We start from the raw sequence: 26752 nt of genomic DNA on the forward strand, positions 1-26752 counted from the left end.
GCTGTAAGAGAAGTCATGGTTAGATTTGTGTCCAGAAAAAAATGTCCGTCAGATTATGCATGCCATCATCACTTGCTGCATTTGCCAGCTCCATATTCATGGCTTGTGTTTAGCTTACTTTGCTCCCTGTACTGCTGGATTTGTTATTAAAAGCATTTGGCATTTTTAGAGTTCACTATCTTCTTACTAACCTATGGTACTAAACATGTTAGTGGCCAATTTTCTTACCTACCTCAGGATACTACTTGTATTCTCAAAAATTCACAAAGCAGGTTGAAGGGACATGGAGGATGGGAAATGCAGTTTGTCTACAGTAACTATGTCTACACTGACTCCTCAGGAGTATGTGAGAAACATCTTAAGGTCAGATTCCCCAGGCAGATTTTTTTATTTTTTTAGTGGGCAGAAGCAGCAGTGTGGTGGTCTTTTCTGTGAGATGCTGCATACTTCAATAGGTGGGTTCCTTTTGAGAATTTAATTTGCTCCAGGGCCCTTTGGTTGGAGATAAGCGCTTTTGCACAAGGTGCTAACCACTTAGTAAGACAGGACCAGTGGCAGGTAAATTTTTGGAGATGTAATTAACATCTGTGGTAGAAAAGCCAGTTTGCCCACATGTGGAAGGATACTTTCTTCTCTAACTGAAAGTCCACTTTACTTTATGTAGAATTGACTCAATTATTTTTATTCACCCCATTCTACCTTAAAAAATGATTTACTATTTAAACAAAACAGAAAAGTTTTATCTGACTACTGTTTCAGTTCTGCATATTAGAGTCAGTATTGTATCTTAAGGGTCTTCCCTAAACCCACACTAGGTGTTAAGAAAATAATTTTATAGGTGCCATAATACCTAATCACGGTACAATGTTAATGTAACAACACTTCTACATAAGAGCTCTAGAACACATACTTTATAGGATTATGTATTTTAACTAGACTTACCATATTATGAGTCCTAATTTTCCTGAAAATTGACTGTAAAAATTAAGGTTATAGCCAAATTTTAATGATCTGTGAAGTTCATACAGTGCTAGATGTTAAAAAGATCAATTGTATTTCTCTGTAGGCAGAATCCTAGTTGTCTCAAATGAGATGTTTGATGTAACTTGGTTTTGTCTTTACTGGAATAGTTTAAATTCAGTAGGCTGATACGTATGAAGGTGTAATTTTTTACTTATACTTTTTACTTAATGGATGTGTATTATTTTACTTAGAATATTGGTTCTCTCTCCCCCCCCCCGCTTCCCCCCCACTCCTTTTACATGAGAAGATTTCTACCCAGGATGCAAATCAACTAAAACCAACAGTTAATTTCAAGGAAAACTCCTAAAAAATTAAACATAGTGAAATTAATCCGATTTCAATGTATTAATCCTGCCATATTTCAGAGTTGCTGCTTTTAGCTTCATGCAGTGTATGACATTCAACAAAAATGAACTGACATTTCTTTACATCTCGTCAAGCTCTCATGTACTCTCTTACTCCTGATCGTTGACCCCAGTATCCCAGCATTGGAGCAAGCAGGCAGCAATCTGCTTACCTGGCTGGCAGCTGTAATCTTTGCGTGTATCTTGCAGCTCGCTCAGGAATAGGAACTGGGTGGTTTCTGTCTCTTTTATGATTTCTGTCACTTCCCCCTCCTGTTCTTGTGGCTGTCCTGCTGCAGAACTGGCTGCCTCTTCTGAGTCTTCTTCCCACATCCCCTCAAGAGGAGCTTCTTCCTCCTTCACTAACTGGGTCAACCTCCACTTCCATTGTTTCCTCTTGACTGCAGGAGTGACTGTTATGGTTAGGGTTGTGTCTCTGGTTTAGCCACAGCATCCATTTGTATGTCCTTAGATCCAGAGACCCTCTCGCTCCTTTCAGGGTGCTGGACCCAGGCCTGGTAGGCATAGGCCAGGCCCCAACACAGCACCAAAAGTCTCTGTCCATCTTCAGTGTAAGCAAGACATCCTTCCTTCAAGTGTTCTGCCATTTCAACAGGATTCCATGCCTGTTCAGGTGTAAACTCCCAGGCCTTCAGGGCTGAAAACTGCTCTAGGCACCTGCCCAGATTCTCCCACACACCTTGCTACCTAGGAATTTGCTGCCTCAGAGCACTTTCCTGTGTGTCATCCCCAACTGCTTGGTTACTGGAGGTCCCACAGAGATTTGAACTTGGATCACTGGATTCAGAGTCCAAGGATGGTCTTGTAGACTATGGATGCTACCACTGATGGAAGAAGGAAGGTGTCCAGTATCTGAGGGAATGAGCAGTGGTGGAGGTGGTCTACAACAACCTAGACAACAACCAGGTCTCCAAAGATCTGGATGACATCCATTGCATGTGGACCATGTGGCAAAGGTTAGTACAGTACGCACCAGGGTAATATGCCAACACCTTCGTGATGATGAACTGGCCAGATATTAAGGCACTAACTGTGGAGAAACTCCCACCAGCTCTGGCAATTCAAAGAGAATCTCTCTTCCTCCGCAACCCTGTGGGCCTGCATCTTGGCTGTGGCTAGTGTCCCACCAGGTTCAGTGACTTGAAGAGAATATCTCTTCCTCCTTGCCCCAGCAGCCAGGGTCTCAGCTATCAAGGGTGCTGAAGTAGGTGACAGTGCCCTAACTGTATGTCGTGCTGTATTGCCACGTGTTTTTCAAGGCCCAAGATGATGTTTTGGGTGGTGGCATAGGCTGCAGGGTACATTTCTAGCCACCTGCTAGTTGCCTCCATAGGAAGCACATAGCACTTGTCTTGGTGGCAGATTCACAGCAGTGGTCTGATGTAATCGATCTGCTAGGCCTCCTCATATTGATAGCCCAGCCACCATCTTCTATTCCAGGGAGACTGTAGTCACTTGGCTCACTTGATTATGGTGTGTGTTTCACATTCATGGCTAGCCTGTGCAATAGCTTCAATTGTCAGATCGACACCTTGATCAAGAGCCCATCTGTATGTTGCATCTCTCCCTAGGTGTCCCTAGGGACATGTTTCATGGGCCCATTGAGCTAGAAATAGCTCACCTTTTAATTCCCGGTCCAGATCCACCTGAGCCGCTTAATTTCTGGCAGCCTGATCTATCTGTTCATTGTTTAGATGTTGTTTGGTGGTTCAGCTCTTGGGCATGTGAGCATCTACATGATGTATATGCACATCATGATGTAGATGTATTCTCAAAGTACATCTCATGTAATTTGTAAATATGTATGGAATAAAGCGTTCCTGTCTTACCCAACTCTCCTGCCTCCTGCTTTTTTTGGTTTAATTTATCTGTTTCTCTTTGTATTAATAAAATTTCACTTCTTGAAATTTTCACATCAGCATTTCTTTTCCCCATTTTTGCAAAAATAGCTGTGTGAAAGCACAGTTTTGTGTACCTGTTACATTTTTGGTTTCTGCTATTTAGTCTCCTTCATCCTCACTCAAGCAAATGCACTGAAAGGGTTTGTGAAGACATTGGCGATGAAAGGGCAGTGGGAAAGCTCACAGCCTAATCTGTGCCTTCCATAAGTATAGAATTGATAAACTGAGTAAAAAATTGAACTCAAAAGCGTTCAACTTCCAGCTTTCAAAAAGACTTGACACACATTTCTCAATGGATGTGAAGTAGTTTTGCAAACCAGCTTGAATTGAGGTGAGTAGCACATCTAAAATGGTGTGTTTAAAAAAGTGCGTGTATATATGCATTTGTACAAATATATATAAAAACTTCTGCTCCTAAAAAATCTTCTTCCTTTGTAGTTGAAACTGCTGCTACATTGCCTGGCAGAAAACAGATAACAGGTACATGGGGGTTCTGTGTAATTTTTTCCCCATTGTTCTTGTATTTTAGAAAGTGTGTAGGAAGATTGCTGCTGCTGTTACTTTTTAATTCATGGAGATAGTTAAGAATATGTAAATACTTGCAAGTTAATTATCCATATAATCCTTGTGGCTTATTAGCATATTTCATGGTGCAAATCAGTATCAAGAGCATCAGTAATTTTCCAGAGAAAATAAAAATAAGGTCACTGACATTACTCCAATTCTCCTTTCATTGCAGAAATTTATATTTATGTTTAGCCTTTGGAAAGAAGCTATTCCTAGTTTTTAGTAAGGCAAGCAAAATAGTCTGAGCAAGGAATCATGTGAGTGATTAGCATTTCAGAAACTCCTTGTTTACTACGTTTAACCAAAAAAATCTGGGTTTCCACAGAGACTTTTGGTATCTCTGACTTAATTCTCCTACAACAGTAGGAAAGGCTTTACAGTATAATCAGTATATTGTAAGTAACATTATAGGTTGACTTTTGAGATTTGAGAGAAGATGTTGAAATACCTTAAGTATATTTTTTTAAATAGTGTTTCATATTGGCAGCCAGCTGTTCTTTAGATTATATTTCTGTGATAACTGTGACTTGACTTGTCTGTGGCACTGTCAAAAACCACTCAGTGAATGAAAGGGCTAACTTTGAAGTTGCTATGTGAACCAGGTATCAAATTTCCTAATTTCTTCTTGATCAAAATACTGACTGTAACAACATCAAAGATTTAGTGGCTAGTGTTTGCTATATAAATAATTGGCTGTCTCCTATCAAGATCAGAGGTTCAAACTTGAAATGAATTAGCTTTTTGTAATGCTGCTTTTTGCAGGATAGAAAGGAGAACAGCTGTGTATGGGATACATTTTAAATGGCAATTCTCAGTGTTATTATACAAAGTCTGAGAGAGTTCTTCATATCCACCTCCAGCCATCTTGTTATGTATGCTTGATTCCCTTTTCCAGAATTAGCAAGATACTCAGGGTAGGCATGTGGCTTTCAGGCTAGCGTGGCACATATCTTGGGTCAATGAATTTTGTTTTCTTAACATTATACAATGCAAACTGTCCATTATTTGTTGAAAACAAATCGTCTTCAGTTGAATTCTATTTGAATTCATAAAAATTGTAATTTTTTTTATCAGAGATTGTTACATCTGCCTTGTTTGACAACCCAGAAGTGTTCTTCTGATAAGCCGGTGTTGCCCTCTTCTGGTGAATGCAGTAAACTTTTGATAATATAAGGAAAGGCTGCTGAGGATGATTATGTATGTGTCTGAAACTTCATTATGGTCCTTTTTTTCCCTCTTTTTTTTTTCTGTCTGAAACAAAAGCTGCAAATTCAGGAGAATCAGCTGCAACAGCCATTTCTGGTAAGAAAATCAGTTTACTGCAATGTTTGTTATTTCCTGTTAGATAAAATCTTCTGCTTTTATCTGAGGTAATGCAGAAAAGTTGTAATGTAAATGAGTTCCAACATTTAATGTTTTCATTGTTTATTTTTTTAAGAGAAAATTAATTTCTCCATTCTACTTTGTAATGAAATAGCTTATCTTATAGAATCACTTATGGTTTGTGGCAGCGATGCTTGGGGATGAAGTAAGTGCAAGTTGCTTGATCAGGAGCCTTTGTCCCGTAACCTGAATAGTGAACAGTTTGCAGAGACGGCAGAGGAGGAACGCTGTAGTGAGAGAGCTCCCTTACATCTCCTCCCACCCTAGCAGATTTGCATATGTCATTTGATGCAGTGTAGTATACTACACACATGCACACGTGTGCAAGTACACACATGCACACATACACACACACACACACAAGACACTAATAACTTCTGGGACCAGAGGTGATGAACATCATCTATGAAAGCATTTTTAAAAAACGAAGAATGTAGACACACAGAAATAGCTGTGTGAAAGCTAGTTGCTTTCTTGCTTAATGTACACTGACATATCATGCTCTGGAGAAAAGAAATAATACAGACACAAACACACATGCTTTTGTTCTTTTACAGATGCAATCTTTTTCTGGGAATGGTTCATCTTTAACAATTGCAGCCAATTCAATATTTGTTGTAGTTTATACCAAGCCAAATAATACAGATGAAGTCAGCACTTAGTTTTCACTCTGATTCTTCATATTTTGGCTGCTCGTTAGTTGCCTTAGAGAATCAGTTGTCTTCAGGATTGTTACTAAAGAACCAAATATGCTTAGCTTTTACTCTGATTATGGAATTAAGAGGGCACTTTTGAAAAGGCTCAAAATGGCTAGTCTAGTTGAAATAAATATATCAGAAAGAAAAGCTCCCTTTCTCTTTCCATGTAATGAAGTAGACTCCTTCTTTTTCTTGATATGCAACTATCTTCATGCAGAGCCACCAACTTTTCTTTACTGTACTTAAGATATTGCTTCTACTAATGACAGTGATGCTTTTAGTAAAGAAGTTAGGAAAGCATAATGTTCTTCTGTTATGAAGCTGCTCTAGCCCATTTTAAAAAAGTAAGTTGTCATATTGGAGTGATATAAAGTGGTCCTCTAACCACTTTGTATTCCTGCGCTGACACCTAAAATATGCCTACTAAGCATATCCTTCCTAAGCAATCTTTAAATTTTCTCCTATTGTCTTAATGTAATTTTCTTTTTTTTTCCTTTTGATGTAGCTGAAAAAAATTTGCATCCTCAGTCTACTTTATTTATATATGGTTACTGGCAAAAATAGCTTTTTTGGAGAGACAGTTTGCCAAAGCCAGTGTGCCATCTCTGCTCATGAGTGTTGTGAGTTTGTGCAACAAAAGGTCCTTGGGGCTAAGCAGTTATTGCTATTGGAAATGCCAAATTCATCTGCATCTTCTAAGAGAATGAAACTGATAAAAGGAACTTATCTGACAGAACTCAATTACCAGCTGTTTGTATTCAGATACTCAGATTTTTGAAATAATGTGAACATTCTTCCAAATATTTATATTGAAATAATGTGAACATTCTTAACAAGCACTGCAGTTGTTCTTAAAATGGAACTTAGATAAATAATATTCAGTTCCTGTTTGAAGTTTTGCATGCTTGATCTTTTTTCTCCAAAACTTGTAGAAATACAATATTATATTAATACAGCTTTTACTTCTTTTCTCTTTTTTCTTCCCCAGAATCCTCTATTGTTACTTTTATCACCTATCCTATTAATCCTTCAGGCAAGATTTTATTAATGTTTCTCTTGTTTATATTTAGTTAGATTTAGATTTTTAAGATTTTTTAGTTTTTTATTTTATTTTTATTGTTTTTACTTTTATTAATTTTTCTTCTTCAGATATGACTTCAGAGGAGACTACACAAACTGCAGGTGAGAATTAGCATGAAGAGAGTAAGGTCTGAAAGGAGACGTTGCATTAATGAAAGTTTGCTTTTTCTTTTAGTAACTGCGATTTGTTTAGTCCAAATTCTTTTCTTACATGATCTTCAAATTTGTATTTATCTCCAATCTGTATTTTAAGTCTGCATGGGTAGGGTTTTGAAGCTCATTTAACTGACACTGAGCTGTTAACCTTCCTTTTTTATTCAAAATATTACATTGCTTACCAAAGCCCAAACTGGGCATATTTATTTTTAGCAAGTATGTAGTTTTTTGGCATATTTATAGATAGAATGTTTTCTATACTTTCTGATACTATTTAAAGTATTTTACAGAACTAAAATGTACACTCCATTCCTTAAAGACACTTACATGATATATGTTCTTGCAATGAGTTGCCAAATAGGATCAGTAGACTCAAATCAGAAGAACTTGGTACCCCTTTTTTTCCTGATGTTTGCATTTGAAAACAAGAAGTAGGTTCACCCCATATCAGTACAGATTCCTACGTGTCTGTATATGAGCTAGTCATCCTGCTATTCTTCACCGTTGATGGAAAGATATATTTTTAGAACATGAGTCATCTTATGCTGAAGTGCCCATGTAGAATAGGTTAAATGGGAATCACACCTTAAAAGCACTGCTTTCTCCACTGAATAATAGGGACCCTAGAGTAACTGGCTCATATGGGGACATAAACATTTGATTGGATGGATCTCACTCTGAATGCTGCTTTATCATTTCCCATGCTGAAAGTATCATAATTCCCTTATAAATGCTCATGTGTTTACACTTCTGGGAAGATAGAGTCTAAAGTAGAAATTAGGAAACTTATTTTTGTGACATGTATTTCATAGGCTTTTTAAGTTAAAATGTGAAAACTTAATTTTAAAACTTTTTTTTTTAACAGAAGCTCTTAACATCACTGATTATTACTCCACCATAACACCAGGTAGGATTCATATATCACCACTGATCCTCTTTTATGCTCCTCAAAATTTAAGTGTGTGTGAGTTCAGGAAGTCTGCTCCCAAATATTTTTAATAGGATCTTTTTTCTTGGTATTATGGTGTGTCATATTAGTAGTCTGCCTTACTTGGCATTGATCTCCAGTCTGGTAGAAGGTCTAATTCTGCAATGCTTGCCTAGATGGCCGCATATAGGAGAGTCTGGTTATTTTGTAAGTCAGAGCAGCAAGCTACCACAAAGATGTAAGAAACACAATCTCAGGGACCATGTTTACTTTAAAAAAAAATAATCCTCATGCTTTTTAGTAGATTGAAGCAGACTGAATCCAGTCATGATGTTCTCAGGTCCAGTCTATAGGAGTAGGCTGAATTTAATTTTTTTATTACCCATGGAGGAGCCTGGTAGACCAATTAGAATGCATTTGCACTGAATTCGTGCAAGTGGTAGAAGAACTGGCTTGGAGCCATACTGGCTAGTATAATTTGACTGTGTGAATGTGATCTGCAGGAAATTTGCAGCTATGTTATTTGATGATCTTTGGGGGCTGGAAGCACTAGTGATTTTTGATCAGTCTTTTATCCTCCACACTGCTTATCTATTTTGTGGATTTTGGTGGCATGCAGAGATCTAAGCAAGACTAGCTGGCACACAAATGGGTGCTTTGTAAAGAAAAAGAGGCTGATGTTACTCTTTACATTTGTATCACTCCTCAATTTTGTGTTGGGTTTTTATAAGTGTCGTTGTTCTTTATGTAGTTAATAATTTTGACAAATTCAGTTATTTATGAACATTTTATTTCTTTAAGGATTGTTTTAAAAAAAAAGTGCTGATACAATTTTCATAACTATTTCAGTGACAACTGCCAACACAAAAGGGAAGATTCAAATAATTTAGATTATTTGAATCTAAATTGCTGTCTGAAAAAATATTTTTTTCTAATAATTCGAATATTGCCACCAGCTCACAATCCGTACCCTCTGATGGCTGTTTGTTGATGGTGATAAAATTGAGGAAGCATCAAACTATAACAGGCAAATGTTTGTACCACAGAAAAAGTAAAAAAATTTAAAAATTCCCATCTCATTTGGTACTAGCTAATGATAACAGCAGAGAAAATAGCATTTGTTTTTCCATTAATGGAGGCCAATCTATCTGCTTAAGTAAGGAAAGTTGTGCTGCCACGTTGTTTTTATGAACAAGTTTAGGAGTTTTGTCTTGGATGCAAATATCTTTCCAGTCCTTTATTTTGATTTTGTACAACAGAGCCATCTGTTTACAGTACCCTTAATTTGGGATCAGTGTTATTTCTTTGCAGTGCAGGTAGCCTTAAAAATACAGGAGCAGCCAAAAGCTTGCTGTCACTAACTAAAGACGTGTTCTACTAGATGAAAGTATACGTTTGCTGTCATCATAGTTTGAATTCTATCAGGTAGAACAGTTTTAGTATCATGCTATCATAAGGAGCCATAGGAGGATCCTGGGAGCAGATAATAGGCTACCTAGTGATTGAACACTGTGATATTTGAGGAGCTTATTTATGACATGCTAATTTCTGTTTTATTTGGATTTAAAAAAAAAATAAAATAGAGACCACTTGCAGGTAGGTCTTCTGTGGAAACTGTTACAGAAAATTATTCAAAATTAATTAATCAAAACCAGCATGTTTCACTCCAAATACGAAGTCTTGGAAAATGTCATGGTAAGTGCCCTGGAGAAGTGAAGCCTAGACAGTATGTGAAATATTTCTAAAAGGTAAAGACCTTTACATTTATAACATTGAAATGATTGTAAATATGTGTGTTTGTCAGTACTGGGTTTTAAGTTCAACGTTTTTACTCACTAGATTTTTTTTTCCAAAAAAATCCCCTATAGCAGGAGAAACCATTTTATGCAACAGAACACCTGTCTGTAATTTTTCAGGTTAGTGGTTTTCTTTTTCATTTTTCTTACAAAAAACCTGTAAGAAACTATTTTCCAACTATTTTCTATTCTGAGTAATGAGGCAGCTTTTCATTGCTATGTAAAAGCTAGCTCTGTAATAAATTTTCTTGCAAATTTAGAGAGATTTTGTATAACTTCTAAAAAAATTCATATAAAATGGGGGGGGTATTTAAAAGTAATGTTTAGTCTATTGTATTTTTTATCTTTGGTTTCTTATATGGGATACACAGTTGCAGATAAGAATTACAAACCCGAGAAAATAAGAAACTAGTATGCTATGGTAGACGCTAATATCTGCCATATTGACCCTAACTCTGTATCAGGAATAGAAGTTGAAACAGTGTTTAGGAGAATTATTGTAAAAGCCTGTGTGTATTTTAAAAGTGTAATGTTACAGAACAGAAAAACAAAGGAAAATGGAAAGGGCAGTGATGTTCCCTTTATGTGTGTTAACAAAAACGTAGTAAAAGAAGATTTTGTTGATATATGTTGCTGTCTTCCAAAACACTTTGATAAATGGCTTCTGTGAGAAATATTTGACAAAATGAAGTCACTCCTGCCAAGTAGCTATATGCTGAGTACTTTATAGATTAGAAAGAGGCAGAATAAGTATCTCCTCCCCCCCCCCAAGTTTCCCTACCGGTTAACACAGTAAACTGCTAGATGATTTGAGTGGTGTCATGTATGCATTCCTGTATGGGTCTTTATAGCCTGCACTGAATGTGTGGCTGCAGGAAGAGAAGTGTCGTAGAAGTTCCTTTTTGTCTCCAAAATGGGCCTACCAGCTCTCAAGGACTGTTGAATGATGCTCTGCACTATGGTATCCTGAAAGTTCTTTAATCACCAAGGGAGTAATTTTCAGAGTATCACTTTGCTTTTACCCACACATTTTATTCTTGTTGTGGGAGTTGGAGCTGTATTAATAGTAATGTGCAGTACAGTTTTTCTGTTTTGGGAAAAAAAAAAAAGGAACTAGAAGCAATTTAGAGACAGCTAGCAAAAATAAATATACAGAAAATAATGAAGCTATTGGACTAATTCATTTGTGGAAATAGTAAGTGAAGAGATGGAAGAACAATTGCAAAACTAGTGAATGATCAGAAAAGCTAGTATAAATGTTCTTATTTCCCTTCTATTGTAACACAAGACAGTGAATTTTTAAATTCTCAAATAATTTTACATCATGTGGTTTAGCATTGATTTTCTTAACTTTTTTGCCTTTTGGTTTTAGTGTTCTACGTGGGCAAGGTAAAACTTCAGGCAAGTGAGGAAAGTAACACATCACTAAATGTAGAAATAGTAAGTGTTCTCTCTTTTAAAACTTTATTGTGAGAAAGGTTGAAATGAGTTTCTTTGCCTAAACTTAAACTACTGATACCCTAACATGATTCTTATTATATTTTTTATAGTTTTATTTTATTTCAAATACAGTTTGCAGTGCAAGTGAGTATTTGCAGTGGATGGATCTACTCTCCCTCTCTCTTAAACAGCTGCTTTGCAGCTAAATATTAGAATTCCAGCTAAGTAAACTTCCTACAGTAAGGGCCTGTATTCTCTATATAGCCACTGAAAGGAGGGGGAAGCCCTGGGAAGTCTGGAGAGACATCTTAATAATGCCTAATCAAGAATCTACATTTAGGCATACAGGATCTTCCTTTGGAGATTAATTTAGGGCATACAGGATCTTCCTTTGGAGATTAATTTAGGCACTTTACTTTAGAAGGTAAGCATCATTAGATGGCAACACTGTGGGCATAAATTAAGTTGGATTGCATCCTGGGAATAATTCATGTTGAGATTCTCATAAATAGGGTATCGTTCTATGCTTTTTGGCATGTGGTTAATCAGTTATTAATTTTGCAATAGGCCTATGTGGCACGAGTGTGTCCACTTACACAACACAACAGAGGTTTGAGAGAATTATATCATGCAAAGCAAAGACTCTAAAGATTATTCAGTATCGAGATAATACTACGAGGATTAGAATGTTTAGTCATTATAGATGGAAAACTGAAGGGAGAAAAAAAAATAAGGACTTCAGCTTGTAAAGGACCTTGTATCTTTCTCCTACACATCTTTGTTTGCACTCAGGCTGAGATTTCATGTGCCAATCTGCAAGCATGAGAGCAGTCAGCAAAGTCATGCAGAGAGTTACTGCAGAGGTGCACATGGAGCATTGAGTTTGGGCAGGGGTAGGCACTTGGCAAAAGCCACCTCTGCATTCTGTTGCATTTCAATGGTGATAATGCCTACTGAAACTGTCCTAGTGTATTAATGTTATGCCTACAGCTATTAGAAAAACAGGTTTCCTGTCTCTTGAAACTCTTTTACTTTTTAGCAGAATATTTCTTAGGTAATGTCAATACATATGTGTTAGATAATGTTTTCATCATGGTGCTTGCTGCTTGCATGAAATGTAAAAATAACCAGTAGTGGTGGCAACCAGGAGAACATAAGAATGCAGATCTATAAAGGGCCTTTAGATAAACCTTAGTGTATCCCCTGGCCCTAAGGCTAGATCATATATATTTAGACCATTCCTACCATGTCTTTCACCTCAGTTCTTGGCTTCTTACTCCTATGTTGTCTGTGTTTCTATGTTGTCTATTACTTATGTCTATTATGGAGTTTGTCCCAGTGCTGCACTTACGGTTAGAAAGTTTGTTCAGTGTCTGGTCTAAGCCGTCTTTGTTGCAAACTAAGCCAAATTCCTCTTTTTCCAACATGAGAGATGGTGAGGTCACTATCCTCTTGACCATATCTTTCACAAATCAGATCCTGTTATTCAGCGAGCCAATTCTTTCCATAAGTTGTGACAGCAATGTCATGGTAAATATTTCTTGAACTGTATTCATGAGAAAATGTGCTTCTTATCTTTGGAATTTCAACCTGTTAAAATGTGTGAAATGAACATAAGTTTCTTTTAAGGCTAAAAACTACTGTTTTTACTTAGCGGTGGAATCTTTGTTTCTAACAGATTAATAACATAACCATCAACAATCAAGTTACAAAATTAATTGCAATTCCAGCACCTACCCCACAAGAACTGAGGTAAGGAATTTTGAATAAGGATTGAAAACTCTGTTATATTTGAAAAAGATGAAGTGAGACCTTCCATGTGGTTAGCAGACTCTTCACTTTGCATTATTCCTGCACTTTATAAATTAAAAATTTCAGGAATTGTAAGTTAATTGTTCTTTAACATAAAGTTTGTATTGGTTAGAATAGTCTTAGTTTTGTTTTATGTACCACTGGAGTTTGTTTTAAGAAATGGTACACTTGCTGATTTCCTTTTAGGTCCTTTAGCTTCCTTGGGGCTCAACGAGACCCAAAGGCCTTGTTGTTTATATGCTGATGATGTTAGCAATAGTAATAATAGTACTAGTAGTAGTAATAATAATAATAATAATAATAATAAAAAATAAAATACCTGAGGACATGAGCTGTGGATTGTTGAGAATGCCAGTCTGACTGCTGCTCTTCATGAATAAATAGTTTTTATAACATCAGGGATTTGGCCTGTCTCTTAGGCAATTGCTAAGAGAACTTCTAATAGCTGCATGTTTTTTAATACATGGAGCTATTATACATAATAATGGAGCCATAACTATATTTTTATTTTGGTGTAGTTTCTTCTTTCGCAGCCTTTATAAGGAGAGGTTTGAATGAATGAATATTTACTGCTATTCCCAAAACTTACCCTGAAAATCAAAAATATGTAATTGGCCAACAGGTCTTGTTTGTAGAAGAAATCCATATTTCTTACTCATTCTGTTTCTGTGGCTTTGAGTATAAATTTAGAATTCTATTCCAAATGATTGCTTGCCAAAAGGCAACATTAAGATTTATCTTTTGCTCATTTAAATAACTTTTAAAGAAGTGGATTGATGTTCAAATATGTGATGATGGAGGTTTAAACTTAGTTTGTGGAGTGACTAATAAAAGGCAACTTTTAAAATGTTTAATCCTTTGAAAGGTGGTTGTACAATATTAGAACTGGCATGATTTTAAAAAATCACTGATCAACTGGAAAAAAAAAAATTTCTCAGTAATTGCTTGTTCTTTTCATTATATTGTTGTAATTGTCTTTAAAAACATAAGTAAAAATCCTCCATAATGGTAACTTTTTATTTTAAAGAATTTCAGAGTTCAACAAAACCTTGCAAGCAGTAAGTGAGGTAAGATTACTAGTTGTTGTTAGTTTGGAAAACTTTTTTTCACCTTATTTCTGACGATGTCATTATCTAGGTAACAGTCCTGTTTTTTCCTGACAAAACAATTTTTTTCTATTTTCACTTGTCATTACAGTCTTCTGTTATGGAATGCAGTGCAGAAAACCAGAGGTTTGTTGTTAATTTTTTAAATGCTTATATATTTAAAAGGTCATATATTGTCTTGTGTTATATCAAGTATGAATGGCTATGTAACAGAAGAAAAAACAAACTTTCTAGGAAGTTAAGTTTGAGAAACAGGCTGGAGAAATATATGTAGACTGACAAAGACGTCCTGATCCCATTATTGTCCTAGCATTAGTGATTATTATTTTTTTTTTTTAACCAAACTGTATTGCTTTTCATTAATCTTCCGGTGAAGCACAGACTTGCCTGCCATATTTCTTCATCTTTGTACTAGCTGAGGCACATAGCAACTTAACCACTAAGGCTATGGGATTTGGGACCACCAAACTTCCAGAGCTTGTGAATACAATGCAATCTTTATGAGGGAATTGCTTCAGACATCCCAGGTTGCTGTTCTTCAGCCTGGGAAACCAGCCATCCTCAGGGCAGGGGAAGCCTGAGAAGGTAACTAGTTCAGAGTTGGGAAGCCATGGGGTATCAGAATGATAAGGCACAGGGGTGATCCTGGAAACCTGGAAACATAGATAATGTCTGTCAGTTTAACTGCTAGTCCTTTAAACTGATCAGCTTGGAAACACTATATTCTAAAACAAAATGTGGGACTTCATTTCCCCAAATACTTGAATTTGGGGTTTATCTTCCTGGGTCAGGGTGAAAGAAAAGTCCAAAACACTCAAATAGTAATAGACAGAAAGTCAGATTGCGCTTTCATGTCATATACTGGCAGTAGTTAGGGTACTCTTTTTATACTTGTTAGCTGGAAAGAAGCTTCACTTCATCTTTTATGTGTTGCCTTTTCATTCACCTGTGTGTTTGAGTTTGCTGAATGTGAAGAATTTTTACTGTAGGTTTGCTAGTTTAGGCAGGGTTTCACGTCATCGAACCAGAATTGTAAATGTGTAGTTAGATGCTTAAGTGGGTCATTTAAGTTCTCTCTAAAGTCAAGAGAGAGAACACTGGCTTTCTCCAGGTGATGGAGATTTCATATACACTGACACAGCCACTTAGGACACTTGCTAGTTCCTCTCTGAAGCTTCTTTACAGTAACAGTGGAGATTATGTTATAATCTTCACAAAATTATCAACATTTTAATGGCTAACATTAATTAGGGAGGACCCCATTTAAGAATCAACAGTGTCTGTAGAGAAAAGAGAAAATAAGCTGCCACAAACTGATGTATTACCCTTCTTTTTAGCCTGGCATAGTGTTTTATGTGCATTAAAAATATCCCCAAATCTGAAAGAGCCTAGGAAAAACGTGCTTTCACACTTAGCATTTGTGCTAACGTGCTTTCACTTAGCATTTGATGTTAGTTTCATGTGTTGTAAAGATGAGGCAGATCTGTTTCTTGAGTCTAAAGCTCCTTCTTCTCATTATAGTATACACTGCAATTTCATAATGAAGCTGGCTGAGGGAAAGAATATAAGCAGTTTAACAGACAAAGCAGAAAAAAGCCAACTTGGTGAGTTATACTTGAAACACAGTCTCATCACAGTTACCCTTTCAAATTAAATTTCATATCTTTACAGGTGACCTTCAAGTAACTAAAAGAAAAGATTGTTACTTACTTTTAGATAAAAATAGTTTTTTGTTCAACAATATAAATACATCAAAAATGCAGCCTTCTGATTTTTGGGTGGGGAGGGAGAAGATAGAGATATGTTTTAAAAAACTTTGGTATAAAATTGCTGACCACATTAATAAAGCAGACTTTGAAAGGATTAGGTGTAAAATTACTTGAGAACATAAAAGTGTTACTGAAATGGCGATCTGAATTGAAAAGTTTATGAAGTAGTCAAGCTTTCTTAGTGATATGTGATAGTAGGGAGTGGTGACTCATACCATTTGTCCTTTTGTTTCAAAAGATACAGCTTTGCATTTTGGTTTGTTTACATCAACAAAAAGAGAAATCTGTACTTGTCAGGCATTTAGCAAAAATCTGGGGGTATTGCAGTATTCTGACTGGTCAAGATCTGTTTTGCAAATGTCATTTCAGAATAAAACTCAAAATCAATTATGCAATATGCACTATTGTTTAAAAAACATAACACACGCTTATTTGAATACCCTACTTAACAGTATTAGCAATTTTTATGCTTCAGTATAAACTAGGTTAATGTTTCTTTGTCATCTCAGAACCGTGCTGCTGTTCATCACTAAAGTATTGTTCTTTGAGTGCTGAAGAATTACAAATGTAGTAAGTATAAATACAAAATTTTACTTGCTTATTTCCTAAATTTCCTAATGCATTAATAAAGTCAACTTCCATGTTGCCGTGTAATAGCTAGGAAGGACTCTACAAGAACAAGCTGACAGACATTTTCCTATATAGCTCCCTCCCCATTCCTCCTTCTTCCCCTCCCTTCTCTTCCCTTCCCTTTCTTTTTTTTTCCGTTCCTTTTTTTTTCCTCCTTTTTTTTTTTTTGCTGATGCAGATAGCTTTTGTGTTCAGCATCAGGTCACCTCCAGAATAGGCAGCAAAGGCAGTAGCAGTATTTATGGACTTGCTAGTTAACAACTACAGCAAAATAGAATGTAAGAACCCGCAAATTGTTATGAAATTCATATTTGTTACTAGAGCATGAAACATCTAATCTGATTGATTTAAAAAAATACATTATTAGTAGTACGTCCATATCATTCATATATATTCCTCTATTATAACTCATTTTCTTTAAAATGTAAACAATGTTAAATTTAACATGCATTTCTGTGCTTTTTTACAGTATTATACAAGTGCCACCTCTTTCCATATGGGTTCCTCTCCCTCGTTCTCCTTCTCTCCTTAAAAAGACTTCCCCCAAATCTAATACTTTTATTTCCCCCACTAGGCTTTCTACCAAACAAAGCCCCACAATTAGACCACTGATCCCACCATTCACAGGAATTTCTTTTTCTGGAACTCTCTCCACATCTCCCGCTACAAATCCTCTCTCTGAAACGTCTATCACATCTACTACTGAAACTTCTCTGTCTTCCACCGGTGTTACCACTACACTTTCCCCCTCTGAGTCTCTTGCTCAACCTACCGTGCCAACTTGTCCTTCCATAGCTTCTAATAAATCTGTCACTACTTCCACAGCTGCAACAAAATCTGTCACTAATGCTGCCTTCTCAATTAAATCTGATGCTGCATATCTTAGCAAGCCTATTACAATAATTTCTCCTTCTATAAGTTTCACTAAACATTCTGCAGTTCCCTCTTCTGAGCTTCCCCCCAAACCTCCAATAGCAATTCCCCCCTTTGAGACTACCACCAAATCTGTTGCACAAATTCATCCTGCTACAGATTCGACCCAACCTATTTCTGGTAACAAAACTGTTACTACAGCACCTATTCTTCCCCTTACTCCTTTCACAATAACTTTGACCCCTACTGTTAGTCCTATCAACCATTCTGTCTCAGCTTCTCATCCTCATTCTACTGCTGATGGCCATGGTAGCCTGCCTAATGGGAACACAGGTAAATATGACAAGTAAAATGATTTTTTTTTTAATTTGAATGCCATATACTGAATTTACTTTTAAACTTTATTAAACAAGATTATATATCTGAGCTGTGACCTTCCAATTACTGTGAAAAGCTGGAGACAACTCTCATGAGGTGTATACTTATTTTAAAATACATTCTGATGCCTTTGGCCATGATGAGTGATACCTCACCCTACAAATTGGTTGGTAACTGTGATAGATAGGTACTGTGCTAAGCTCCCAACAGTTACCTTTGTCAGAAAATGTTAAGTCAGAGAGCCAGGTAGCTATTTTTTTTACTAAGCTGGTATTTAAAATATTGCAAATCAACGTTGGATCTTCCTTAAAATATTGTTATTGATTAGGAATATTCTTAGTGGCTATGTATTTTCCTATGAAGATTGTACGCATCTTCACAAGCTTCTTTTCAAATTGCTGATCTTATCTTGATTTTATTCTACTTTCAGGCATCCAGTGTCTAAAAATCCAAAATAATAGATTATTTAACATCACTAATGGTCTGATGTGAGGAACTTTGTAATCAATAAAAAATGGAATTGATGCTGGCCATTTGAAACCTTGCTTTATGTTTTCATAAGATTTATAGTATTGCTATCTGCAAAGTAGCTGATAGAGAGAAAAAGGGATTCTGTCTCACATAACATGTTGAGAGACCTTACAAGTTGTGATAAGGTTTGTTGGTCAAGAGAACTGCTTAATTTTTCTGCTTCTCAAAGCTTACTTCATTTGTTGAACACAATGTTTAAATAAATGCACAACTTTTATTTTGTCACAGGAAAGATACTATCAGCTACCACATACACAACTTCTGTATATACCACCGTTAATATCACCACAGCTGAGCAAATCGTGTCCAAAATAGAAAATGATTTAGCAGCTGGAAAAGTAGAGCCAAAAGATGTAGAAAGGATGGTTAGTGAGGTTAGCAAAGTCCTGACTGCTTCTCAGCCATTACCACCCCGAATTTCTAACAGGTAGGTCATTCTGGCAATAGATTAAAGGTGTGTTGTATTGTCTGTCTTGATAAATTGGCTTCAGCAAGTTTCATTTTTTCATAATCACAATCCGAAAGAATATTTGTTGTTCTTTAATGTACTTATACAAAATGGAAGGAGTATCATTCTAGTGTTACCAGCTCTACTATAATAAAATGCCATGGAAAACAGTGTATTTTTTTGTATTGATGCCACAATAAGTAAGCAGAGTCAGCTGTATTTTACACTACGCTTGGATTGTGGCTCCATAACCACAACTTGCCTGAGAATTTTGGGTGTATGTGCTTGGTAATACTAAGTATCTCTTTTTCTTAACAGAATTATAAAACTGGTGGATTATATTGGCTTAAAACTGAACTTTTCAGCAATGTCTGCTGATTTTGCCTCCCCTTCCTTGGCTCTAGCAGTTGTCAAAACCAATAGCATCCGCTCCAACCCAATGTCTTTTGCTGTCCAGGACTCAGCTCATCTCCAGGTTAAACACTGATAATTCTAAATACTTACAAATTCTCAAACATATATTTTTAAGTATTTATGGTTTTGTATTTATATGTATCATGTTTGTTCTGTGTTTATGTCACAATTTCAGGATCTGTTATTCACATTAGTTTCAGAGAAAAAATACTTCGTTTTTGAAGCCCTCCGTAGTTTTTCCTTTCATTTTCTATTATGGTGTAAATAAGCAACAGACTTAGCACAAATTGGCATTCGACTAATAAGCTGTTAGAGAGGGTACAGCCAGAACACCAGAATGGACAGAGTGCTTGCTGGAATAACTTTGCCTCAAAACCCCTGAATCATGAGTCACTTAATCACCCACCCTGACCGTGCTGAAATTTGTCAAGGAGTGTTGCCAGATGGCTTCATCTGTTATAAGGATATTAATTGCAGAGGCTTCCAGGAAAGAACTATTATGTTGTTTGGATAATGACATTCATACATTTGTCACTCGTGACTAGTTGGTCTTGCCAAGAAAGAAGTCCTTAGAAAGTTTGGATCTGCTTTGTCTCACTCAAAACCTCCCTCCTGGTTGAGGAAATAATAATTTGAACACCAGCCTTGGAGGCTTAAGCAAGGAGAGATGGAAAGTTCTGGACAAACTTTGGCACATTCCATGCTCTCAGAGAAGGAAATAACTTAATCTAGCATGAGCCATAGGTAGTACTGGAACTGTTCTGTGATACTGAAAATGATATGAAATGTTAGCATTTGAGTTCTTTTCTATTTTCTTAGCAATATGTGGTGCATAAATGTGAGGTGACTAGGAGGTGGTAGTGCTGAAAAATGGATATTTGCTAAGTAGTGATTTTCTGGAAATCTCATGGCACTGGCAATGAAATGCAGAGAATTTTCAACAAGTATCATCTAGTTCAAATCAGAGCAATGGGAATGCTTTTGTGGAATTGATTCAGGATTTCTTTGGTGGCTGTCTAAACCAGTGATCTCCAAAGTGAGGTGTGAGGGCCCCAGGGCATGCACACGACAGTCCATTGGGGTGTGGGAAGAAAATATTTTTTATATGATTAATAAATAGAAAATATATTTTTTAAAAAAATAATGTTTAATCTTTATCTCATCCTTTTAAAATTTCTGGTTTTGTATATGTTTTATAATGTGCATATTATATTAGTACAGTAGTACATGCATATAACTTATAAATAGATATATTTTGGGGTGCATGCTCAAAAAATTTTTAGGGGGTGCATGATCAAAAAAGTTTGGAGACCACTGGTCTAAACAGCAGAGTTAAACCATATTGTTGGGGTGATGTGGAGAGTTCACACTGTTATTCCTATTACAACCATTCTTTGAATACACAGATAATTTCTTTCTTTAGCTCTGCTGATGTTTCACATTTCTCAGGAACTCTGAGATTATGATATTTGTATGTGGCTAATGTGCAACAAGAAAATGTTAGAGATTTTGTACTGAACAAAGCTCTCTGTCCTATAAGTACAGCACAGAAAACTGCATGAAAGTTCAGATCTTTTTTTTTATAATGTTAGATCACTAAGTTCTTGAGATACCTGAATTGTAGCTAATCCAGTTTATTTTTGTCAGTTTTGCCAGATGATCATAAAGTTAGGGTTTGTGTTCTTAGGTTCTGCTTAATCTACTGTACTTAAAAACCTATTGACAAATAATGGCTATTTATAGTTTTTCTGAATTCTGACATACTTCATATGCGGTAAAAAAATTCTTTGCCTTTGCAGGCTTCCATGCTGTGAAATATTAATCTCCCTACACAGTTACATAGACCTACCCAGGTTGTTGCTCTTCACCTTTTTCAAATCAGTATTATCCACCACAGTAATGTGTTCTGTCCCTGTAAGCAAATGGGTAAAGCCAGAGTATTTTCAATGGTAGGCAGACCTGAAGTGAGTTGCATCCTTTTCAGGCCTGCAGATGCTATTTCATTGAAGCAGGAGAGGAATGAGAGAGCAGCAGTGAGTTCCTGACAGTGATTACACAGACATGTATTTCGAAGTTCTAAACCGAAAATAAGTCATAATTTAATTTTTCTTTAGTGACTGAAATGAAGCATAATCCTTGCATTTATTTTTCAGATCTCTCTGGGCATTAATGCAATTCATGATTTAAACAATCTTGGATCAATTACACTTCCTTCATCACTGCTGACAAATTTACCCCCTGAAGAGTTGGACTTTGCTTCTAGAATTATATTCAACTTCTTTAAAAAGACCACTGTGTTCCAGGTATCTTTTTAATCCTCTGTTCATAAGGGTTTTAAACTCAAGCCTAGAACAAAATAAAATATGAATGGACTTTTTTCCGCACAAAACACGTTTCAAAACTTCCTGATTTAAAAAGTAATTGTCTTTGCCCAGTGCTCACTCCACATAATAACTGAGCTTGTGGGTGCTGTACTCTACTATTGTTTTAAGAATTTAAAATCTGATTATTTTTTGTCATTCCAGGATCTGTCCTTGAAGAATGCATCTTTAATCAGCAATGTTATATCATCAAGTGTTGCTAACCTCTCAATTAGCAACTTAAAGGCAAATGTTACTGTCACTTTACAGAATATCAAACCTAATCAGGTATGATTTACATTTTGGCAGACTTAAAGTACCATTTTGTTGCCTCCATTGGAGGAGTTGTAGAAGAAATACTCTACTAAGAATACAGATTGATTGGTTCTGCTTTACTAGAGTGGACATTTCATCTCTATCTGGACTTTAAAAATCACTCATCTTTGCCTTTTTATCACTGGCATAAATTTTTGTTCTCAAATGGTTTCAGGTAATTTTGCTCTGTCACTTATCCATCCAGTTTTTATCTTTCCTACTGACCCTTCTGTTTTATTCTTCAAAGAATAAAAAACTCTTAGATGAAAGCCTGACAGTGGGGGTTGCTACGGAGATGCTGCAATCATGACATTTGTAGGTGCTGCATGGCCAGAAAGCAATATAAGTCTTTTTTTGTAGGGGGAATGTTGTTCCTTCAACTGGAACACAGGATAGTGTCATCTGGAAGTATTAGGGCTCATATACAGCATCTCTTTCCTAAATGAGCATCAGGGATTAAAATCTTCTATCCCATATCTTAAAAGAGTTTAAAATACTAAAATACTATAAACTGAAAAATGTAGGGATTCCACTAATGCATGTGAAGCTTTTTTCTAGAGCTGGCTTAGTGTAGTCTTTACTTGTATTGATAAAATACTGAGTTTTGAGATATAACTGTAGAAGTATTAGTATTCATAGCAGTATAGTGTATTACTGCTACTATTTTTAGGATTTTCATGTGTGTGTGGGAAATCTATATGTAAACCTTTAACATCATAGTAATATAAAGTCATCAAATATTTGCAAATGAAAAAGAGTTTTTCCTTTTCTGTGTGATCATTTTCTTGATACTTACAAAATCAGGAAGGATGAGAAATCCCAAGAATTTGTATAGTGTGGAAAGACAATGAAACAGCATTTATAATGTTCTACCAGGAACAGAATCTTAGCATAAGCATGAGAGCTAGCTGCTGTATGGTGACTTCAAATTTGTTCAGCATATTTTCACATGCATATTGCAATATTAATCCATTCTATGCACCTACATTCATTTTGTGTTCATGTAAAACAGGTATATTTGCTGTATACAGTATTTATTCTTGCCTTCATTTTGTAGAAAGTTCATTAATTACTTAATCATAAACTCATAGTTTAGTAAAACTTTTTTTTTTTTTTTTTAACCTCCCAAACAGGATAATTCAACAGTTAGATGTGTTTTTTGGGACTTTAATAAAAATGGTAAGTACTTGATATCACCCAAGATATCATGCTGTTTTAGCTATGTTAACTCACGTTAATGTAAATAAAGGCTTTTATGAATAACAAAGCTGTTTTATTTAACAGGTGGACATGGAGGCTGGTCATATGAAGGTTGCATAGTTAAAGAAAGTAGAGTAAATGAAACAGTCTGTTCATGCAACCATCTCACAAGCTTTGCAGTTTTGATGGTAATTATTTAAAAAGTTATGCAATCTTGCCATAATTCAAGAAGACATGTAAGCATATGTTATTTTAAGCAAATGAGGATTCAGTAAGCACATACCACCTATTAAATACTACTCAGGTTCTGTTCACTTCAGTGTTAGTACACATAGCCATAAAATTAGTCACATGCTTAAGCTGCTTCTTGAATGGGGGCCCATGAGTTCCATTGAAGTAAAAAAGTCCTTAAGTGCTTATTCAGCTGCAGCCTTTACATTTAGGCAGTTGTTTATATTGTAGGAAATAAAAATTAGGATAAATCAAATTTAAAACAGGTTTTTAATCAAATGGGATTTCACAATTAGAATCATAGGATATCTCAAGTTGGAAGGGACCCATAAGGATCATTGAGTCCAACTCCCTGCTCCTCACAGGACTAGACTGGCTTTTCTGTTTTTCAGTTAACCTTTTATAAGATCCATGATGAAAATAACTGTTTCCTTTTTTTTAATTGCAGAGGGAAGGGTGTGTTTTGGGTTTTTTTGATATTTTTCCATTTAATAACATGTTATCTGAAATTAACTTCTGTTTCCATTTTAGAATTTGTATGGAAATACTCCATTGAAACCCACACAAGAATTGGTACTGACTTTTATATCCTATATAGGCTGTGGCCTCTCTGCAATTTTTCTTTCTATTACTCTTGTGACCTACATAGCCTTTGAGTAAGTACCTGTTCAACTAACCTCCCACTATTCTTCAATTATGATTGCTTGTAGTCTTCACTGCAAAATCCTTTCCAATAGTTATGCACTGCACAAATTTGTTAATAATGCACAAATTTGTCCACTTTACCAGGAAGGTGTTGATTCAGTCTTCAGGAGTGTTAATCTTGCGGACAAATGAATTAATCATGAGGCTTTATGCAGTAAGAAGTGAAGAAGTAGCACTCTTAAATATTTCATAACGGATTATCATAATAGAAGTGTGAAGGAATGTGTTTAAGATACAACATATATAGAGCAGTGTAGAATGATAGCATTTTTAAATGCATTTGTATTCTTTGTTGTTTGTCGGAACATTTTCTAATGTTTGAGCCTTAACTATTGAATCCTCCGTTCTATGTTTTGGAAATCCTCCTTGAAGTTATTTGGCGCATGTTTATTCTCTCATTATCCTGTCATCAAGGACTTACTTGTCTCTGTCAAGATTTTAGAAGCCCAGTCGAAAGTCTAATCTAGTTTAGGAATAAAGAACAGTCTCATTTTGGTTTTTGGAAGTACTGTAACAAGGAGAAGCCCAACATACAATGTAAAAAAATAATCGTGGTACTAAACTCTAAGAATCCAAGTTATTGTTTGCATTTATGTAACCTTATTATAACAAGCTTTATTCATACAGATCGTTAATTTGGAAATCTTTTATAAATTACTCTCTCCATGTATAAATCCAATATATGAAGCATTATATATGAATGAAAATATATAAATATTTTTTTTCCTTGGCATTTGCGCAGTAAGGACTACAAGAGAGGAAGTAAGCCAGGGATCCATGGACAACCGATGTCATCTCACTAATTTGCTTTTCTAGGAAAATCCGGAGAGACTACCCCTCCAAAATCCTTATTCAGCTGTGTGCTGCATTACTTCTACTCAACTTAGTTTTCCTCCTTGACTCATGGATCGCACTGTATGATACACGAGGCCTATGCATTGCAGTTGCAGTATTTCTTCACTATTTCCTCTTGGTTTCCTTCACCTGGATGGGCCTAGAAGCTTTCCACATGTATCTGGCCCTTGTGAAAGTCTTTAATACCTATGTACGAAAATACATTCTTAAATTTTGCGTTGTTGGTTGGGGTATGTATTTTTTATTGTTTTTTTTTTTTTTCTCTTTTGGATGCTAAATAGATAAATCCTCTTATCAGGTATTTCAGTGAATGTGACACAGTTCAGAAATGAAAATGAAGCAGTCATTAAATGTTATGACTTTGCAGTGACCAGGTATTCATTATCAGTAAACCTGATTCTATATATTCCACCTGTCTGAGGTAGGGAACTGCCCCCTAACTGCAAAACTGAGGCTGCTGCAATGCAAACTGATAATGAATTTTCCTTGTGCAAGTATAATAGATCCGATTTTGAATGTGCATACTTGCATTTCCATTTACCAGACAGATGGCGTCTGTTCTGTTTTGAAAATAAATGCCAGTAAGTATATATATCCTATTTCTGGGATAGCAATGTTGCTAACAAAAAGCAGCAAAACAGATCTAACTGGTTAAAGGATGAAGAGATTCTGGACCTGATTATCCTTTTCTTGCCACTTGAGCAAACATAAGTGAAGGCACTAAAATCAATAGAATTGTTTTCTTAAAACAGATGTAAGAAAGAAAATTAGGTATCCTGTATTTGATGTTTTAAATCAGTTTGATGAATGATGGTATTTGTTGCCTTATTCAGAAAGGTTTGGAGCTAGCTGTGGAGAAGAACTTTTGTTTATTTGCAAGTTACGCTCCGGAGCAGTTTGAATGCTCCAGATTTTAGGTTCTTTCAGACAGCTAGTAGTCAACAGAATTCAACAGGCAAATTTCAGAAACAGGTTGTAGATTTCACAGAAAAATATAATATTTTCAAGTCATTATAATACTGTCTTTGTCATGATTTTCACTTACGTGTTTGCTTATAATCTTTTAGGGTTACCAGCAGTAGTAGTGTCCATTGTGTTGGCAGTATCACCAGATAATTATGGACTTATAACCACTGGAAAGGTTTCAGTAAACAGTCCTGATGAATTGTGAGTTAAAGGGAGGTGCTTTTTTGGGGGTGGGTGGGAGGGAGGTTCTATGAAATTGGTTTTCTTTAAAGTAAAGGTGGAGGAGGGAAGGAAGCAATGGGAGAGCTTTGAAATGGTGTAGCGCTACAGTATGTCATGTGTTTTGTGGTTATTGCCTATACGAAAGCTTTTACCCTTTGGCCAGAAAAATACTTTTTACTAAAGAGGCAAAAATGGTTTGCATGTGCAACAAACTACACCTTTATCTCATGTTTATTTTACTTAATTTCTGTTTCTGATAATGGTTGACAGACTGTTCTTGTGTTCTAGCTGCTGGATTAAAAATAGAATTGTCTTCTATATTACTGCTGTGGGATACTTTTGCCTGATATTCCTGATCAATATCAGCATGTTCATTGTTGTGCTGATCCAGCTCTGTCGTATCAAAAAGAAAAAACAACTTGGTGCTCAAAGAAAAACCAGTATTCAAGACCTTAGGAGTGTTGCTGGCCTCACATTCTTGTTGGGAATTACTTGGGGATTTGCTTTCTTCACAGTAAATGAGGTATTTACTTACCTCTTTACCATTTTCAACACTTTGCAAGGTAAGTTTATCCTTCATGTGACAGCCCATTGTGTACA

At 35.9% G+C, this 26752-nt stretch overlaps 1 protein-coding gene across 4 annotated transcripts in view; it reads left to right on the top strand.

Moving 5' to 3' along the window:
- Window positions 1–26752, top strand: part of ADGRG2 (adhesion G protein-coupled receptor G2) — a 62780-nt gene that overhangs the window by 26078 nt on the left and 9950 nt on the right. For 2 of the 4 annotated variants that reach the window (XM_072849107.1, XM_072849100.1), the window contains exons 4-25: window positions 3728–3769; window positions 5120–5158; window positions 7087–7119; window positions 8039–8080; window positions 9970–10017; window positions 11270–11337; window positions 13016–13089; window positions 14177–14216; window positions 14347–14381; window positions 15777–15859; window positions 16534–16594; window positions 17124–17860; window positions 18665–18863; window positions 19203–19359; window positions 21452–21601; window positions 21824–21946; window positions 23107–23152; window positions 23258–23361; window positions 23936–24060; window positions 24926–25194; window positions 26032–26131; window positions 26441–26715. In XM_072849107.1, coding sequence (XP_072705208.1) covers window positions 3728–3769; window positions 5120–5158; window positions 7087–7119; window positions 8039–8080; window positions 9970–10017; window positions 11270–11337; window positions 13016–13089; window positions 14177–14216; window positions 14347–14381; window positions 15777–15859; window positions 16534–16594; window positions 17124–17860; window positions 18665–18863; window positions 19203–19359; window positions 21452–21601; window positions 21824–21946; window positions 23107–23152; window positions 23258–23361; window positions 23936–24060; window positions 24926–25194; window positions 26032–26131; window positions 26441–26715 — 2850 coding nt within the window. The remainder of the gene's footprint in view (window positions 1–3727; window positions 3770–5119; window positions 5159–7086; window positions 7120–8038; window positions 8081–9969; window positions 10018–11269; window positions 11338–13015; window positions 13090–14176; window positions 14217–14346; window positions 14382–15776; window positions 15860–16533; window positions 16595–17123; window positions 17861–18664; window positions 18864–19202; window positions 19360–21451; window positions 21602–21823; window positions 21947–23106; window positions 23153–23257; window positions 23362–23935; window positions 24061–24925; window positions 25195–26031; window positions 26132–26440; window positions 26716–26752) is intronic. The other 2 variants (XM_072849111.1, XM_072849119.1) reach the window with 2 other exon arrangements.

Source organism: Ciconia boyciana, chromosome 1 (genome assembly GCF_034638445.1).
Source record: "Ciconia boyciana chromosome 1, ASM3463844v1, whole genome shotgun sequence".
Lineage (NCBI taxonomy): Eukaryota > Metazoa > Chordata > Aves > Ciconiiformes > Ciconiidae > Ciconia > Ciconia boyciana.